The sequence below is a fragment of the Amphibalanus amphitrite genome, unplaced genomic scaffold, assembly GCF_019059575.1.
Source record: "Amphibalanus amphitrite isolate SeventyFive unplaced genomic scaffold, NRLGWU_Aamphi_draft 001188F_arrow, whole genome shotgun sequence".
Lineage (NCBI taxonomy): Eukaryota > Metazoa > Arthropoda > Thecostraca > Balanomorpha > Balanidae > Amphibalanus > Amphibalanus amphitrite.
Genome location: NW_024882682.1, coordinates 98205 through 116824, shown reverse-complemented (window position 1 = coordinate 116824; position 18620 = coordinate 98205). Strand labels below are relative to the sequence as shown.

At 46.5% G+C, this 18620-nt stretch overlaps 1 protein-coding gene across 1 annotated transcript in view; it reads right to left on the bottom strand.

The window, feature by feature from the left end:
• Nucleotides 1–17664, bottom strand: part of LOC122370946 (protein cab-1-like) — a 44148-nt gene extending 26484 nt beyond the window's left edge. The window contains exons 1-2 of the mRNA XM_043346936.1: nucleotides 17395–17664; nucleotides 13745–13830 (exon numbers count right to left, since the gene is read on the bottom strand). Of these exons, the coding sequence (XP_043202871.1) occupies nucleotides 13745–13830; nucleotides 17395–17473 (165 nt within the window). The 5' untranslated portion in view covers nucleotides 17474–17664. The remainder of the gene's footprint in view (nucleotides 1–13744; nucleotides 13831–17394) is intronic.
• Between the last annotated feature and the right edge of the window lie 956 nt (nucleotides 17665–18620).

The following is an 18620-nucleotide window of genomic DNA, read 5'->3' as shown; positions in this document are numbered from 1 at the left end:
GATTATTATATGCAAAAAAATTATTTTTTGATTTTGGGGGGTCAAAATCCAAAAATTTCAAAAATCCGAGATAGCAGTTTTGTAGCCCTGTTGATTCTACAGCTTTTATGTCTTTATCATTTTTCTGTATTTGCAAAGCTATAGGCCTGACAGCTCTTCCCGCGAAACCCTTTTTTGGGTCGAAAACGGCAGAACATGACGTCACTCTGACGTCATTTCCGGCCAACCTATCATAGCCTTTGAAAAAAATTTTGGTCACAATGTGTAAAATTGATGTCCGGGAGGGTACTGAAAGTTTGGTGACGATCAGCGCAGCGGTTCTGGAGATATATCAAAAAGTCTGGAGGGGGGGGGCAAAAAATAGCCCCCCCCCCACCAGGGCGCGGGTTAAGGCTGTGTATGATAACAAAGTACCTAGTAACAATAATAACGAAAAACAATGTCAAAACGAGGGTGGCTTGTTTAGTGACGATGCTCAAAAGAGGCATCGTCTTGTTCCTACTTAACGAATGAAGCTCAAACTAGGTCAAAACTAACGTATTGCTCAACCCATAGTCAGATGACCAGCAGATCCTACGCCGCCCAATCCAGTCATCGAATTTGCCAGCGAATTCGTTTGAAGACCATCATATTATTAAATATCGGTGGTCTTCAAACGAAATCCCTTACCAGTTTGATGACGGATTCATCCGGCCCATTCCAAAAACGCTCAAGATAAAATAAAAGTGTATTTCTGAAATAATGTGCTTTCTTGCAATGCACCTTTCGTATATCAAGCGAACCTTTCACTTCCAGCGCCCGTTTACAGTTATCAATCGAATTAGAAGCATGCACATACCTATCGATAGATCTGAACCTAAGAACACAGAAGACATTTTGTAGAGTACCTGTCTGAGCCTATGCAGTGGAGCCCGTGAGCCGCCCAACCGCAGCTGCCTCATGAACTTGATGATAGGTCTGAACCTCAGATTGGCCAGAGCTTGGCCGTCAATAACCAGCTTATTTACATCCACAGTTGTAGTGACTTAGGGTTTGGAATTTGCCAAACCTAAGTTTTGATTACCAAGAGAAGTTTTGCTTCTTGCACTTGCCTTTTCTTCATAACTTTGGCGGAAATCGTCGTAGTGAAACTTCAGTGTTCCGTTAGCTGTCGGTTCTTGAGAGAGTTGGCCAGGCCGGACACCGGGGGCGGCTCCACAACTTTCGAAAAATCAAACCTAAGTCCTATTGCACTGCATGGAGAGCAATTCATTTAAAATCGCTCTTGTTCCCCCCCCCCCGTCGACAACTTTGCAAACGTCTCTGCGCGATTTGGTTGAGAATAATGGCTTATGGCAAGTTATTGAATCAGAACGTCGATCACTGCAGGTCATATATCGGCAAGCAATTCTTCATAACTAGACACTGCACAAATGGAAACGATACAGGTTTGCCCAGTGATAAACACTCGCACTGCACAGACGCGCGCACTCCCGACCGAACGCGGCACGGCACAGCGCAACTGGCGCCGGGAAGCCGGGAACGCATTAAGTGAAGGATTCACAGGTGCGCAACTTTATTGCGAACAATAAAAACCTAACGCAAACGATTAAAAAAAAAGCTTTAGTGCAATCGGAAATACAAATGTATTGACTTATAGAAATAAAATTGTCATTCACCTTCCAAATAACCCAACAATTTATTTGCCGTAAAAAGTGTCTGGAAATGGAAAGTTGCAAACATGATTCAGCAAGTAGGGAAACGCAGCAGCTACCTGGCGAATAATCTCAGGCTGGTTTAGTGACGAGTGCATTGCTACGGCTTGTTCCTCACCCTTCACAGATTACTATGACAAAACTACCCCTAGTATTTTGATCATCCTGAGCCTGGCTTTCACCTAATAATTTGATGAGGGTCTTCCTCGTTTCGGATTGAGGCGAAAACAAACGTCAAACAACCTTGATAGTTAATTCAGCACTTCAAAACAAAGGTACACCTAGGGTATCATTACAATACCGGATCATAACGATCTGGATAGTTATCAGCCTGTAAGCTAACTAAGCGGTAACTAGTCAAGTGGTAGGTACCGGAAGCATTGACAACCTGGTGACTGTTTCGAGACCCTTGTTTTGACACATAGCTCGTCAATATTTTTTACAGTGTGGCGCCATCAGACCTCACTGCCGGTTACTGATCGGACATTGAGCCGCGTATGGCGCAGCGCGACGCCCTGGAACCTAGCCGCTCTGCAAAGAGCCTCCAGGGACCTCTCAGTATCTGAACGGAGCGTCTTCAGCGGACATTACGGAGCATTGGACCGAATGGATAGACACTTGATATGACGACCCGCCGGGGATCGTTCGAGACAAATGACGAGAAGTCGGGGCCGGGGAATATGGTTGCCGGGATGATGACAAACTTGAGGAAATGATGGCACTTCGATGGCGGAATGCGAGGGATATTACACGATGGGACGGTTGGGATATGGCATTGCGACAGCACACTGGGATCACATGGAAGTTGGGGCATTCCATGTCAACCGGGACAGCCAAAATCGGCCACCTCTGCGATTTTGTTCAAACTTGGTATACTTATAGGCTATTGGGTGAAACCTCTGAGGGTGAAAGGATTTTGTCATATGCCCTCGGGCTACAGAGATACAAGTCGCTAAACTTTTGCTTTTTGAGCAGAATTGGACGTGTATTGCAATCTTGAAAGATCTATAGCTTCAACATTTTTGAAGCTATTGATTTCAAACAAACTGAAACGTGTACATAAGGAGTTATGCTAGTTAAATTTGACAATTTTTACATTTTTTGGTGATTTTGAATTTATTTTATTTTGAATTAATTTCTTAAAATGTTATTTGTGAAAAATGGATACCCTTCGATTTCGCTCAAATTTAGATATTGTCTTCCACTACACGTAAGGCACACGTGCTGAGAAAATTAGAGTGGGCCAACGATAACTTTGGATGATATAGCAACAAGTAGTGCAACGTAGCACGGGCGGTGGAAGAGGCCGATTTCGCTAACTCCACCTGTTTATCACCAATAACTCACGCCATAATTATCATATTAACGTCAAACTTTCAGTATCTGTCCAGAATTGAATTGCAAATCCTCCCGTGCAAGCAATAGGTAAATCGGTCCACAACTTTTCTAGTAATAGCGGTGTAAAGTCAAACATTCCTGGCGGAGCGGCTTGGCGGCCGGCGCCGGCCGTTGCCGCCTGAATGGTAGACTGTGCCGGCGCGGGACGGTTCCATCTTTGCACCTCGCTTCTTACCGCTGATTATGATCGATTCGTGTCAAATTTTGTGTGAAGGCTTAAAAATGTACAGGCAATCTAATGTTCAAATAAATACGAAAATCAACTAGTAAAAATTGAGGTATTAGGGTGCAAACACAAGCTGTGACTGAAACGTTTCCCGCGTCGGCCGATCCCCGCCTCTGCCGGCGCCATCTTACTCTTAGCAGGCCACTTACTGCCAAAGTTATGGTAAGATTAACTAGAGATTCTCATAACACTACAAATGTCGTATAAAGGAAGAAATAGAAAAATCGGCCAGTAACTCTTAGAGCTATGGGCGTATAAACGCAAAATAGTCACTATAGCAAATTTGATCACGTTTAACCTCATTTGATCTTGAAGATATTGATCTAGGACCATGAAATTGGAACACGATAAAGTTCCCCATCGCCCCACCTACAATTCAAATTCCGTTTTTCTAATACCTTTTTTGGCTAAACCGGGCCTTTCTCCCCTAGCGCTGGGAGAGTCAGGCGTATTTCCTTTTTGCAACCAAAGAAAGGCGCTGCCCGGAGAATACCCAATTTCATCATTAAAAAACTGGCTTACGATGACCAGTTATCTTCGTGGCTTAGTAGTAAGTGTGCCGAGTGTACCCACCTCGAAAGCTAAAGGTCGCTGGCTCGCGGCCGGTCAGCCTAAGCCCTGAAGTGTTTTAACACGCATTCATTTTTTAAGTAGCATCTGGCCAGCCGGCAACTGTCGTGAGGGCTAATGTTCGCACCTATCTAGGTAGCATTTGGCCAGTCGGCAACTGCCGTGAGGGCTGTACATATTTACGCGTGTTAGATTAGGTCAGGTCACGTCAGGTCAGGTTAGGTTTGCTTTAGTTTGGGGTAGAAAGAAGCATCTCCGGGTAGCGCCTCTCCTTGGTTGCTAAAACGAAACACGCGAGCCCCAGACATTACAAAGTCCAAAAGACAGTTACGTAGACGTCGGCCCATTCTGGATTTTTTATATGATGTAGCTAATGTATAGGAGGATAAAATATGTAAAAATGAGCAAAATCGAAGGGTACCCATTTTTCAGAAAATCAAAATTTATTTTTTGAATTTTAATTAAGTTCACTAATTAGTTAATTACGTCAATATTGTTATCCTCAAATGAAAGCCTGATCTATTCACTCCATTTCACACTTTGTCTCGTGGTGATATGTCTAAAACTTCAATAGTTATGACGCTTTAAAAATGATAATGTGCCTTGCCTAAGTCAATGTTTGATGACGTGTATCTCGGAGACGTGACGTCATATCTTGACAAAAAAAAAATGTCTCCTTTCTTTTCACATATAGATGACTAGGTTCACAAAGTTTCGCAAAAATCGGAGGAGGTGAGGTTCAAAATGATCATTTTTTGTCCCACTTGACGTGGAATGCCCCAGTTACGTTGTTACACTGTGGGACATAATAATTATGAGGGCGCGCTATGGGGGACATAGGAGTTCTGATGGCGCAATGAGCAGGGAGGACTTGAAGCTACGAATACGAGCTGTAGCCCGTGGAGCCATAAGAGTTATGATGATGTTATGAGTTATGAGTGAGTCATGAGTTATGATGAAGACTTGACGTTACGATGTGAGGCTGCAAGGGATGAGGTGTTGCGATGATGAGGAGATAGGGGTATTCCGACCGTCTGGGGTGAGCAATAGTCATGGCAATACAATTCCAGGGCTTTACGGTCTGACATCATGTTACCACGACAACTTTTGAGAGATATGATGACGGAATTAAGAGTAGGTATTGCGTTACGATGACGGACGTTCGTAGTGGCAGGTCAGAGGCATAAGGAGCCAGTGACACTGCCGACGCCATAACTCTGAGACCATTATACTAGATTAAGGAGTCGTACTACTCCCCCGGGGGAGTGATGAGGTCGAATCAGGAAATTTCCTTGCGACCCATAAATCCCAGGTCCCTGTACCACTTTAGAGCTTCTGTATTTATAGGCTTCCCTCTGATTCAATCATGTAATGCCCAAGAGTATACAGGGCTCCATGAACTTATGCTGTTATAAGCATTGCAAGATAAATTTTGCATTGCTTAAACGCCATTCTATCTTATCAGGCTACACAGTACATAGCTGCCTAATAATGAGCTAAATAAGACTCTGAACCTAGTCAAACTTAGATCAAAACTTAGACAAAACTGAGACAAAGAATTCATGACCAAATTTTGAGCTATTGGTCTTGGTCACTGGTTTCCATGACGTCGATCAGTCTTGAAGGAATGCTTACCAATACATAAATCCAGAATATTTGCTTTCACGATTTGTGTGCCTCATCGCTTACAAATACATTGCTTCGCAACATACCATACCTAAGTGATTCGTCATTGAATCGCATGAATTCGGCGCAGTATCAAAATTCAGCCAATTCTACATGCTAACCAACGTTGATATTCAAGAGGGTCATGAAAGTTAGATCGAAATTGAATAGAAGTAAGAGAACTATATTTTTGCACATGAATACCCCATCAAAACCTAATGATGAGCAGCAAGCTGCCACTCGCCAGCTACTGGCCTGTAATTTCGCTTAAAACGTAAAATCTGTGCTTTATCATACCATTATTATGTGCAAGGGAATATTGAAGCTTGAATGGTCGCGGATTAAATTTACTGTCCACATAAATGTAGAATTGTTGAAAGTCAACGTTGAGTGTAAGCATCAGGGGTGTAACCGTATGTATGTATGTATGTATGTATTGACAATCAAGAGCAATCCACAATCGGCGTGGCGATTACACTCCGAGTCCGAGCTGGTAAAAGATAACACAAGAAATACCTACACAAGAAAACGCACACACTTACGGATACGAAATACACAACGCGAACGCCGAACACACACATACTTGGTGTAACCCGCACGACGCCGCGTTCGTAACTATACACACAGACTCGTTTGCCTTTCATAGTCCAAGAGTCATGAGGCTAGCTACTATGGCTACTCTGGCTAGGCTTAAGCCCCTTTTTTACAGCACGGGCAAATCTGGCTGGAGGCAACTGCGTTAGCTCGAGGGGGAGAGTATTTAGGAGCGCCGCGGCACGGTAGGCGAATCTACGTTTTCCGGTCTCTAGTCGGGGTCGCGGTAAGTGGAAGAGGTGGTCTTGGCGGGTAGACCTTGCTCGTGTTTGGGAATTTTTGGAAAATAGGGTCGCAATCTCCTCGGGTTCACCTCTCTGGATGGCCTTGTGCGCCGTGATAAGGGTATGGTATTCAGCCATTGTTTTAGGTGCCATCCAGCCGAGTTGGTCCCGGAGATGGGAGACATGATCAAATTTACGGCGACCGAAAATGACTCTAGCGGCAAAGTTAAGAATTTTCTGAATGCGATCGAAGTTCTTTTGGCTACCATTACCAAATACGGAGAAACAGTACTGGATCCGTGACATGACGAGAGCCACCACTAGTGTCTTGGTGACACCGTCGGGGAGATAGTGGCGGACATGGGAGAGGCCAATTAGGAGACCCGTGCACCGGCGACTGAGCTCGGACACATGCGCGTCCCAGGACAGGGTGCCGTCGAAGATAACGCCCAGGTTGCCCACCTGCTTGCATGGCACTAGTTTGGTGTCGCGAAAAGAAACGGTGAAAGCAGGTATGCTTCTCAAATTTTGCCGACTGCCGAAAACCATGAGCTGAGTTTTAGCAGTGTTTACTTTTAGAGCATTTGCACTGAACCAATGGTCGAGAGACGCCAGTGACGCTTCCAAGCGCGAGATGAGTCCCCTAAGGTCGTTTAAAGGGCCACTCACCAACAATTGAGTATCATCAGCGTACTGGAAGACTGCTGCATCCTCAGAATAAAGTGATAGATCATTGGAAAATACCGTGAAGAGTAAGGGACCAAGTGCCGAGCCTTGAAAGACGCCCATAGAGTTGGGGAGAGGTTGTGATAATACCTGGCGACCGGACTCGTCCTTCAATGACACACTCTGTGTGTGACCCTGGAGATAAGCGGCGAACCAGGATGTCTCTATGCCGTGCATTGCCAATTTAGCGAGTAATAACTCATGGTTGATGACATCAAAACATTTGCTTAAATCAATAAGGCATAGCATAGAGACATCCCCCCTATCGGTGGCGGCCAGGATTTGGTCACTGACGGACAGAAGTGCCGTCTCAGTTGAGTGCCGGGGTCGGAAACCGTGCTGGGTATTGGCCAGAAGATGGTTTTGGGAGAGATAGCGATAGAGCTGTTTGTGAATGACTCGCTCGACCACCTTCATAATGACAGGTACTAAGGAGATAGGTCGAAAATTAGTGGGATCAGATGGGTTTCCAGACTTGAAGATGGGGTGAACTATAGAGTGTTTCCAATGAAAGGGGATATCGGACCTTGAGATGCAGGTGTTAATGATGTGAAGGATAACGTCACCGATAGATGGGAAAGCAGTTTTCAGCATGCGAATGCAGACGCCATCAGACGCACAGGCGGCAGAATTGCGCATATTGAAAACTGTGTGACCGAGTTCACCGAGAGAGATAGGTCTGGGCTTAAATCTACCGGTTACGACACGCGGCAAACGGCCAATTTGCTCAACAACTGGATTTTGGTCACGGATCTCTGTAGCAACGCGGGGACCCACAGAGACGAAAAAAGAATTTAAAACGTCAGCCGATACATCAGGTTGAACACTAGGTCCGTCTTTCTTACCAGCCACAACCGACCTAATACTTTTCCACACCTTGTTGGGACCCCGCCCACTAATCTCTCTGTGAAGTTCGCCGCGTCGGTCTCGTCGCACTGCGGCCCGGACAGTTCGGTTTAAGTCTTTGTAAACCTCCGACTTTCTACCGAACTGCTGTAACGCGGTACGACGTTGATCCATGATTTTAAGTGTGGCGGGGGTAACTGGTGGTGCTGTAGGATTACGGATGGTAATATTCTTTATAGGTGCGTGATCGTCAAAAATCGGCAGAAATTCGGTCAGGAAAGCATCCCACTGGTCACTTACGTTCGTGGCACTAAACACGCCCTCCCAATCGGCAAACATCAGGTCAGAGTTCAGGGCATCGACATCTATACGGTTGATCGAGCGGGATTGAACAACTGTAGGATTTTTGCGTTGTTTCGGAACGTTAATAGACACACGAAGGAGTTTGTGTGGGCTGAAATGGCAAAAGGATGCGGAGCAATCGCGCACAAGCTCTCTATCTTTAATCATACAGACGTCTAGCAACGAGCCGGAAGTGTACGTTGGAACGGTTACAAGCTGCTCAAGAGAATAATTTGATAAAAAGTCACTGAGGTGTACACGCGCACGAAAACTCTCCTCCTTCAACATATCACAGTTTAAATCGCCACAGATCATAAATGGAATCTTGGGAAAATCAATTAATACACGCTGTAACTGCGTCTCGAGGTCCGAAAAGTCCGCTCGCAGAGCGGCATCGGTCTGTCGGGGCGGCCGGTACACAGAGCATACAATTAACTGGCGATTTCGTTCGAGCTTGAACAACATCCACCGAGTTTCCAGGAGACTGCCGGGGTGCGGGGATGTGCTCGGTTTGATGGTCACAGTTTTCATATCCGTTTTTGACAGTATGGCGACCCCGCCGTAGCCGCTGCCGTCTGGTCGGTCGACTCGGCTGAGAGAGTAGCCGGGAATCACGAGAAGTCGATTTGGAGTAGAAGGGCGCAGCCAGGTCTCGGCCAGGAGGCAGGCGTCGAAATCGTGACGGTTTAGTTCTTCGGTGAGTTCTAGTAGTTTTGGCTTCAGGCTTTGAATGTTCAAAACGCCGATCAAAAGACCGGTGTTTGCTGTCTTTGTGAGCCGGCGGGTTTCCGAGATGGTGAGTCGGGCCGGTAGAGTGAGGGTTCTGTGACTGGGCTCTGGTGCGCAGGTCGTCGCGCGGTGCTGCCGGCCGGACCCACATACGACACTGATTGATTGGTGTGCGTGAGCTCTGGTACGGCGGATCAGGTGAGACAGACGAGGTAGGCTGAGCCTGATCCTCTCGGTGACGTCACTAGTCGCGTCGTCCCTGCAGAGCAGTCTGCGGACTGCCAGCAGCTGTTCCCGGTCATACTTGGTGTTAGTCCTGACTTGGGTTTGTGGACGCTCTACACGGCGGGGTAGAACCCCAGCGTCCGAGGCGGCCGGCTGATAGCCGCAGCCCTCTCCTCCTCCCCTGGCGCGTCTGGCCCGCCGTCCGCCACGACACCCGCGGTGAGCGGGCCGGCGGCAGCGGGCCTCCGTCGCCTCCCGGGCGCCGGCCAGTGTTGACATTAGCCGGCCCGAGTCCCGTCCCCTCCGCTGGTGGAACCGGCATCCATGGGGGCGGGTGGGGGAGCTGAGGTCGGGTTCATCCGCGCGCAGTCCACGTCCGACAGAAAGTAGTACCGGGAAAATCGAGCAGAACTTCCGACTGAGAAGAGGTAGAGTTGATCTGTTTTCACGAATGCATACAGTGAATGTGAAATAGGTTGATATGAGATCCCCAACCATAGCAAACATTTAGGTGCTATACGATATGAAGGCAAAGTATATGTTGTCGCTACTACTAATCCATGCTGTTCCTCCCTAAGGCAGTTATGGTTCACGCTCTTTCCTTTTCATTTTTTTCGAAAAGCATAAAATGAAAAAGTATGCGCATAGGAGAAGCATGAATAGCAGAGAGCCACGAAGCTGGTATGGAAAATTCACACCGAATTGAAGGTTGGTGTGCACTGTGCAGCTCTCCACGTCGACTTGCATACAAAGTTACACCCATGTGGCTGTCTGAAACATCTTATGCAATATGTACTCACGTTTGCTTTGATTAATCCAGTGACCGTGCTAGGAACTTTGCGAGGTGTCAATTGACATCTAGGAAACGGTCGAATTCAATCACATCTATTCCATCTCAGTGGTAGCGTATTTCTCAATTTAACGACAAGTTTTCATATTTAAATCCTAGCTCTCAACATGAGTACCTCATCGAAGTAGCACAAATGCTACCTTATCAAAATGTCGAATCCAGGGATATTCCTGTATATATTTTCTTATATCAATTCCAGCAGGTGCCAGGGATGTGGGGACTCGGTAACGGTCTCTATTCCAGGAGTGACCTTTCAGCGGCTGTCTGGCAGGCGTCTTAAGCCGACTCTACAGAAGTTCTCGCCCTTAGTATGCGCGGCATGAGAGGCTGGCGGCCGGCGGCGGTGGCTGTGACCACTGCTCACTGCCCACGTCTCTATGTGCCCGCAGGCGAGCTCCCCCCCCCCCCCCCCAGTACCCCCCCCCCCCCCATCCACGCTCCTGCAGGTGGGGGGGGGGGCTCGTGCGGGGGGGGGGCGACGCTCTTCAGCCTGCCGGATGTCACCATCGACCGCCCGTCGCTGCCGACAGGACGTGTCCGCTCAGACACAAAGAAACTCCTGCTCTGTCTATCGGAGATACGTTTGTTGCCGGGGCATTCCACGTCAAATCAAACAAAAATCGGCTGTTTTGCACCTTACCATCAGCGATTTCATTATAAATTTGTGAGCGAGTTCCTGTGTCGCCCCGAACATTACATTGATGTTTTTTTGCACATTCTGACCACAGGTCTTCCAAATATAGGGCATCGAATTTTTACAAAATGTTGCATCTTTATATTTTTGAACGACCATAACTTTGGTTGTACTTGTTTGATTTGAATGAAATAAACCTTACTGTTTAGGTAATTTTTTAAGCATTTGTTTAGAATTGCACCTACTTAAATATATGACCTTGAAATTTGCTTAACTCTGTTCTTAAGCACAAAAATTGAAATAGCAAAAAACACGTCACCTTCGATTTGGCTAATTTTCATATATTTTATTGCCTACCATATGCTTAACAACCTGTGAAAAAATTAGAGTGGGCCATTCATAAGTTTTGAAGAAAATGGCACATATGCAAACGTATGTTAGCACGCGCAGTGGAGGGGGAAGAGTGAATTTCGCCCCACCCCTCCTGTTTTTCGCCAATATCTCATAGTATTAATGCGAAATTAATTATAGCTACCTGTCCAAAATTGAATTGCACATCTCATCGTGCAAGCAAGAAGAAAATCGGTTCACAACTGGTCTAGTAATAGCGGTGTAAAGTGAACATCCTGTCGCCGCGGCGACGCGGCGACTCGGCAGCCGGCGCCGACCGCTAGCCACCGCCTGAATTGTAGACTGTGCCGGGACGGCACGGAACGGTTCCGTCTTTACATCGCGCTCCTTACCGCTGAGATCGTTCGATTCGCGTCAAATTTTGTGAGAAGACTAAGAAATGTACAGGCAATCTTATGGTGTAAGAATTTTGAAAATCGGTTGGTAAACAATTGAAATATGAACGTGTAAACACAAAATTGTGATTGCTGCGTTTCCCGCGTCGGCCGATCCCGCCTCAGCCGGCGACATGTTACTCTTAGCAGGTCTCTAACTGCCATGTTTAGTATTGGATCAACTAGAAATTCCCCATACATACTCAAAAATGTATATTCTTTCGTATAGTGAAGATAAAAAGACGTGAAGATATCGTTGCGTGATAATGTTTTCGTTGAATTTTTGGCTTCATGATGCATTTCCACACGGCTCAAAATTCACCGCAAAATACCGTTTGCCTGAGACACTTTTACTATGGAACTTGAATGCTTGACTACGATGACTATGTATTTCCATTCTCGCAGAGTTTGGGATATCACTAATCAGCAATCATTCATTTCAGAAAGTGTACACAAGCAAGCATGTCTTGACTCTCTCTTTCAAGGTCACGCGCGGTTGCGTGATGTTGATGCATGAAAACGGCGTTTGCCGCGAGAGTTATGAATGGCCCACTCCAATTTTTTTCACAGATGGTTAGGAACATTGTGACGGACATAATATGTAAAAATTACCCGAATCGAAGGTGACGTGTTTTTTGCTATTTAATTTTTTCTGTTTTAATTCAAGGTCAAATACATTTCAAGGTCACTTCAATTTAATTTTATAATTAAAAATCAAAGCCTTATCAATTGCCTACAAGACCCTGTTAATATCATTTTGATACCAGAAAAGGAACCAGAGTTATAGACATTTAAAAAATTGATGTGTGGCATTTTTGGCTATATTCGATGACCTATATCTCAGCGATACTTTATCAAATTTCGAAAATATTGTACGTAACTCAGTTTTGAACCATGCCCAGTCTGCCTACAAATTTTCAGAAAAATCGAAGGGGATGACGGATTTCGGTGTTTGATTTGACGTGGAATGCCCCTGCCACATAACAGCGAAACTTAATGACCTGTCTTTTCAGAATTGATTACATTCTGCACGGGAAGTGATCCTCCAAGATGTCAAAGTTACCTCATCAGCAAGGTGAAGGCATGCTAAACTGTGTCGAATGATTATGTTTTATGATAGCAATGACACTCTTGCCAGTATATTTAGCGTCATTTCGCAGACTCGATTCTCGTCCCAGACCACTTCCATATTTTCTTTTACCAGGTCACATCTCTTCTTCAACTAATCACTATCCAGCCCAACCAAATTCCTAACCACTTCTTTTACCTAGATAAGCCTTGTTCCTTTCACCCCTCCATCTCGACACTTATCTTTTCCATTCTGTTTCATAATTAATTTCCTTGAGACGTCCTGTTCTCCACCACTATCACCGCACCAGCCCTATTCACTGCCATTCACCCAGTTCCTGAGATCTCAGAAGCTCAGTTCTCTCCGCCACTCTGTCTCAGAGCTCCGGAGAGAGTGGCAGCCGTCGGTCAGTGCACCCTCCACGCGTCTGGCTGCTCAGAGCTCGGCTCATTGTTCTCGGCTCAGTGCAGGGAAATGTAGTGCAGCCCACTCAGCTACCCGGTCCCTGCAGTCTATTACTTCAGCTACCAGGCTACGCGGCAGGCGGATCAGACCAACGTCTGATGTGGTCCAGAATAGCCTCCAGTCGAGGGCTTGCTTGGGCTGGTTATAGTCGGTGCTTGTAGATAATGATGTTTATGGGAATATTGCCGTCATGCAAATGCCACCCGGCGTTGCCATAAAGTGAACCGACACGCACTCAGCGAAGTTGATGAGGGATATTGGCTGGGACCCCAGGCGGAGACCTAGGGTCCCCGATGGCTCACGTGCACGCTCATCGAGGATCAATTTGTCACAGAAGTTGGGGTCGACCCGCTAGGCAAATACAATGCGAGCTGACGGCCAAACACTCACTCTGCGTTTTGAGTCTTGGATTATATTTTGACTTGGGTGCCTATGTGGGATCAATGTTAACTCATTGAGCACAGAATTGGCACTTGAACATTATCTTGAACTAATTCTTCCCATAAAATACACGAAAAACAAACCGAACGTTATCGATCAGGACCAAATAATTCAACTGTAGCAACTCCAAAACAGAGTAAACAAGGACGATTATTGATTTCCAGAGGTCGATTGAAACGAGCATCATTGACCCACTGCTGACTGTCCAGATACACTCAAGTACTAGAACACAAGAGAGTTGAAGTGGAGTTTTCAACTTACCTTTTGTTCTTGGAGCTGTTCTATCCTGTATATCAAGTCATCGATGTTTCCCTCTTCCGTTTGTAGTGATTTCAGAGGAGATGCATCTGAAAGAAACAAAGTAAGCGTCAGTGAGTTTGTCAGAGTGTTTAGTTCAAGTGTCATATAACCGATGATGCTTATATCATCAGCATAACTATAGCATTAGGGGTCTCCTTTATTTCTTGCAACGCTATGCAGTATTGCTTGCAAACTGGCTTAACGAGCTGTTAGACGTTATTCAACAGCGTCGCCATAAAGTAACGCATGACTTACGAATAACTAGAACTAGAATGAGTAGATACTGGATATGTCAAGGCGCAGGATGGGCAAGAGGACCAGCATATCCCTCATGACGCAGGGTCAAGCGATTATAACTAGATTATGCAGTGATGTCAGTTAACCAAAGTGAGATAAACTTATTTCTAAAATAAAACAAGACAAACACTGGCAAACGATTCTCAGTGACTGCTGAAGAAGATGGCAGAGTTTTTCAAAGATTATATAACCGCGAATTTCATTTCCAGGACCATCTTATCTCTCGGATTGAGTGTTTGCCGAGACCACCCCGTGCCTGATCTCCAATCCCATTCCATTTAGCACTGATCCGACTTTGGAAAGAACTTTGAAGTGATCAGGGTTCGAGCTTATTGGAGCAAACACAGCCTGAACGGTCCCAGGCTGGCTATCCGTTCTTCAAGGCGCCGCGGTTGCGGTTGGTTTGGCGCATGCTGCACCGCATTACAGAGGTGTACTGCGGAACAGCATACCTTCACGTCAGCGCTCGAGGTTCCAGGATGAGAAGGGACCGACCGCGCATGGAGAAAGCTGTTTTATTTAGTGTTTTTGTGATTTTGTTACGGCATTGCTGCAGTATTTAGTATAAACATTTGAAAAAACGACTCGCATTGTAGGGTGGTGGAACTCAGCTTTTTTGTTCTGGATTTTGCTGAATTATGAGATGTAGTTATAGAAGCGAAGCGCCACCAGGAAAACTTACCAACGCTCTATTATGTAAAATGGGTCTCTGGTCAGTTCACTGGGTCACCATTTTAGGTAAAAAGTAAAGTCAGCACGGCTCCTCATCCTGCAAGAGACTTTCATGTTCCACCTCCACAGCGAAAAAAAAAACAAGTTATTGGGCTGCATTTTCGTATAGTAAAACTTATTAGTTCGTATCCCTCCTGGGCCAATATGCCCAAACTCAGCATCGAGGCCCAGCAAACTTCTGAACGGATGTGACAAGAAAGACCGCCGTCGTGGTCCCCCAGGACACACCATTCAATCGGAGCCCTATTGACCTCCGTCTCCGGGGCAGTTTATTGTCGTTCAGCGCACCGCTGCGGGGCACATGTGTCGACCTCTGACCTTCCGGTCGTTGCGCATCCCCCGGCCGTCTCAGGTGACCGCACACTAATGATAATGAGCTTCCCGAGACAGCCGGACGGACAGGCAGCGAAGCCGCCGGCTTAGGATGTCAGCTTCCGACACCGCCTCGTCAGGTTTTTTACCGCAGTGTGTGCATGGTTGATGTTCTTGTTTATTCAGCCACGGCCATGGATACGCCGCGATAACACGGATATGTAGTGTGTTGCTAACAATCTAGTGTAGTGACTAGTGATAGATATGATGGAGATAAAATGTTGGTATATCTATGTGCAATGTATGTGCTAATAAGCAGCAGATTTTCGTTGCCGTGGTTCACAGTTGGACGGCATGTGTGCATACTGCCTACTGTATTAGCTTCAGCGTCAGCAGAGGCGAGGCTTGCGCAAGACAAGATTGAAAATCAATGAAAGTAAATGATCAGAAAAGCCATCCAAAATTAGGTCTACCGCCTGGCAAATCAAATCACATTCGGACCAAGTGAAATGAACGTGACTTGGATGGCCACTGGCAGTTCTCCAAAGGCCAACCAGCGCGGCATGCCGGCATGAATGCTAAAGGCTGAGCAGTGAAACAGGTTTGAAGCTGACTTGTCTGAAAGTCAGGAAATGATGTAGGCAGAGCTGTGTGCAAATGGCCTATCCTGAATACATCATCAATAACTTGAGCCAGGCGGGGATTTCATCTCTCCAATCATTGGTCAAGAGGACAAATGATATGCTTTGATGATCACAGATCGTGTGCGTTGCAACCTAATGACCGGTATATGATCGGACTGTTTTTAAAGATCTGAGTAGGTTTACCCCATCATCTCGTCCGCATGAAACGACAGCCTCGATTTAGTATTTCGTATGTTGAAAAAGAAATGCACACTTGTCTGACACAAATGACATTGGAAGGAAAGGAAAGCTTGAGGGCATTTATAATATGAGAAATATTGGAATTTTTATGGGACGGAAGTCGAATACAAGTTTTGTAAATACGTGAGCATTGACAGTCAAAAAGTAAAGGACATCTTACAGGAAATGCTGAGAATCCAATGACAGGTTAGATAATAATGTAAATATAGCTCTGTGGCTTAGTCCGGCAGTCTGAGCTTGTTGCCACCTCACTTATCAACCAATTACCACAGAGACATTCCAAATATATTCAAGACGACATACAAATATTCTGGTTCAAGGAGCCTTGCTTACTGAGTCAGATAATATTAGCAGTCGCTGTATACCTATCTAAATATATTTTGAATTTATCAATCGCGTGTTTCCTTCTGTTCAATTTTGCTACCGTTAATGATCATGTTATGAATCCACTCCTACTTTTTAATGCTTCATTTGTATGTAATAACATGAGGTGCTTCTAAGTTTCACCAACTCAATGCCTTTTGCTGCCTGTTTGTAACCATCGGAATGCAACCGTGAAATACTCGCATGTTCCCTGGATTAAAAACCATTTACAATAAAAGCTTAATATACAGGTAAAGAAAGAACTACTTATACCTGTCCGGTACTTGTGAAAAATTTTCACCTTGGAGAATCTCAATTTTCAACGCAAGAAAATCCCATATCTATGTAGAATCAGTCGAGATATCAGAACCTCACAATTCACTCAAATAAAAATCGATTTGTTTTAATTCTATCTTGTCCAGTTTTCAAATTTTGCAATAGAGCAAACTTTCCGTATGTCGCAATGCCCAAGGTCAAGGCCAGGATAAACACACGCAATATGCGGGGCGGCACCATGCCTTCCTGTCAAACAACAGCGTGCCTCACTGACACTACTGACCCGCATACCAATTGCTCTCAAATGACGGGACCTCACTCCACCGTGCGTAAACAAAGGCCCAGTTGACGTGGTCGGACACACCGTCACGATCATGGCTCCACTGCTGAGCGGTGACCTGGGTCAGGTCACGGAGCGAGCAGATTAAACACATGTTGCACAGGCCTGAAGGACACTGCGTGGTGACCGTGAAACGCGGTGAGCTGTCAGCGGGCTGAGTGGCTGAGAGAGGAGGCTGGACGGTCCGCCAGGGCCGGTAGTGCCGTATGGAGTTCACCCAGACGCATTACGGTCACTCTAGCATGGTAAGGGTCAATGAATACAGTGCACGTGCACTTTATACACACACTAAAACACACACGACCCGGGCTCCGTCGGCGGTGACCCTGAGAACTGTGGGCTGAGGACCGCGCGTTTCCACTCGTCTCTCAGTCTAGCGATCCCTCTGATCAGTCTCAGTCTCTCACCTCTGGATCCAGTGCTGGTGGTGACCAAACAGAGCACACAGCCGGCGATGAGGACCGCGGTCCGGCCAGCCGGTGCCATGGCTGGCGCGGCGACTGGGTGCGGCGGAGCGGGCGGCAGCGCGCCTCTCACAGGTGTGCGCCGGCTGCGGCCATGTTGCCACTGATAGCCGGCCGATCGATAGCGCTACAGTGGCCGCCGCGCGCCGGGCGCCGGGCGCCGCCGTAGTGACGTCACAGCGCCTCGGCGACCTCGACCCGGCCGCCGCCGCCGCGGGGAAAAACGCCGGTCAATACGGGGGTACCTGACACACGGCCGGCGCCGCAGAGCAGTGCCCCGCGGCGCGACAGATTGGGCCGTCAGGAATGGAGGTGATCAGCGCGCAATGACCTGTATGCGGCGGGGTCAGCGGGGGAGCACAGACGGTTGTGCAGTGACGGCTGAGACGGGACAGGCTGACCCCGTGACCCACCTCCCCGTAGCCAAAGAACTATATTGATATGGGGCTATGACAGTACGCAGCAGTGTAATGCCGCTCAATCGGAGCAATAACCGGCTCGGCAGTTATTGGCTTCTTTGGCTATATATGTGCATGTATGTACTTACGGGTGGGCGCTGATGTTTTATAGTACAAAAGAGACGCTTTAGCATAAATTGATCAATAGGAGCTGAAATCCAGCATACGTACCTACTCGAACTTTGATGCAAGACAGATCTTTCGAAATTGTGAAACCAACTCAATTTTCAGGCCAGGTCAGGTCACTGACCTACGACGTCATAAGCAAACCTCTGCACGGTTAAAAACTGTCAACTATGCAACACTTAGCATGTGTAACAACGGGGGCGAGATAGAGAGCCCTCGCCATTTCGACCACGATTGAATTAGAGGTTCACAGCAAAAAGCGTGTGTACCGTTGCTGATGAGATGCAGCGCCTGGTGTCCAATTTTGATGTCTCAGCTCCCCCTCTCCCTCCTCTCATCAGGGTAAGAGAAGGGTCAAACAATACCTATGTTCGATTTTTACACAAAAAAAACACAATTTCTCGCAACATGATTTTGCCGTGGTTATTCAACACACGACTTTGATCGCTGACCGCAGATGTCACCGGTAAATTGTCGAAGATCACAAGCAATTAAGCTGCATTCATTGCACTTCATGACGGCCAGCAAGTTTTGTTTTTGTTGAAAATCCTGCTGAACAACAAAAAGCTTGATTAATGAATATCT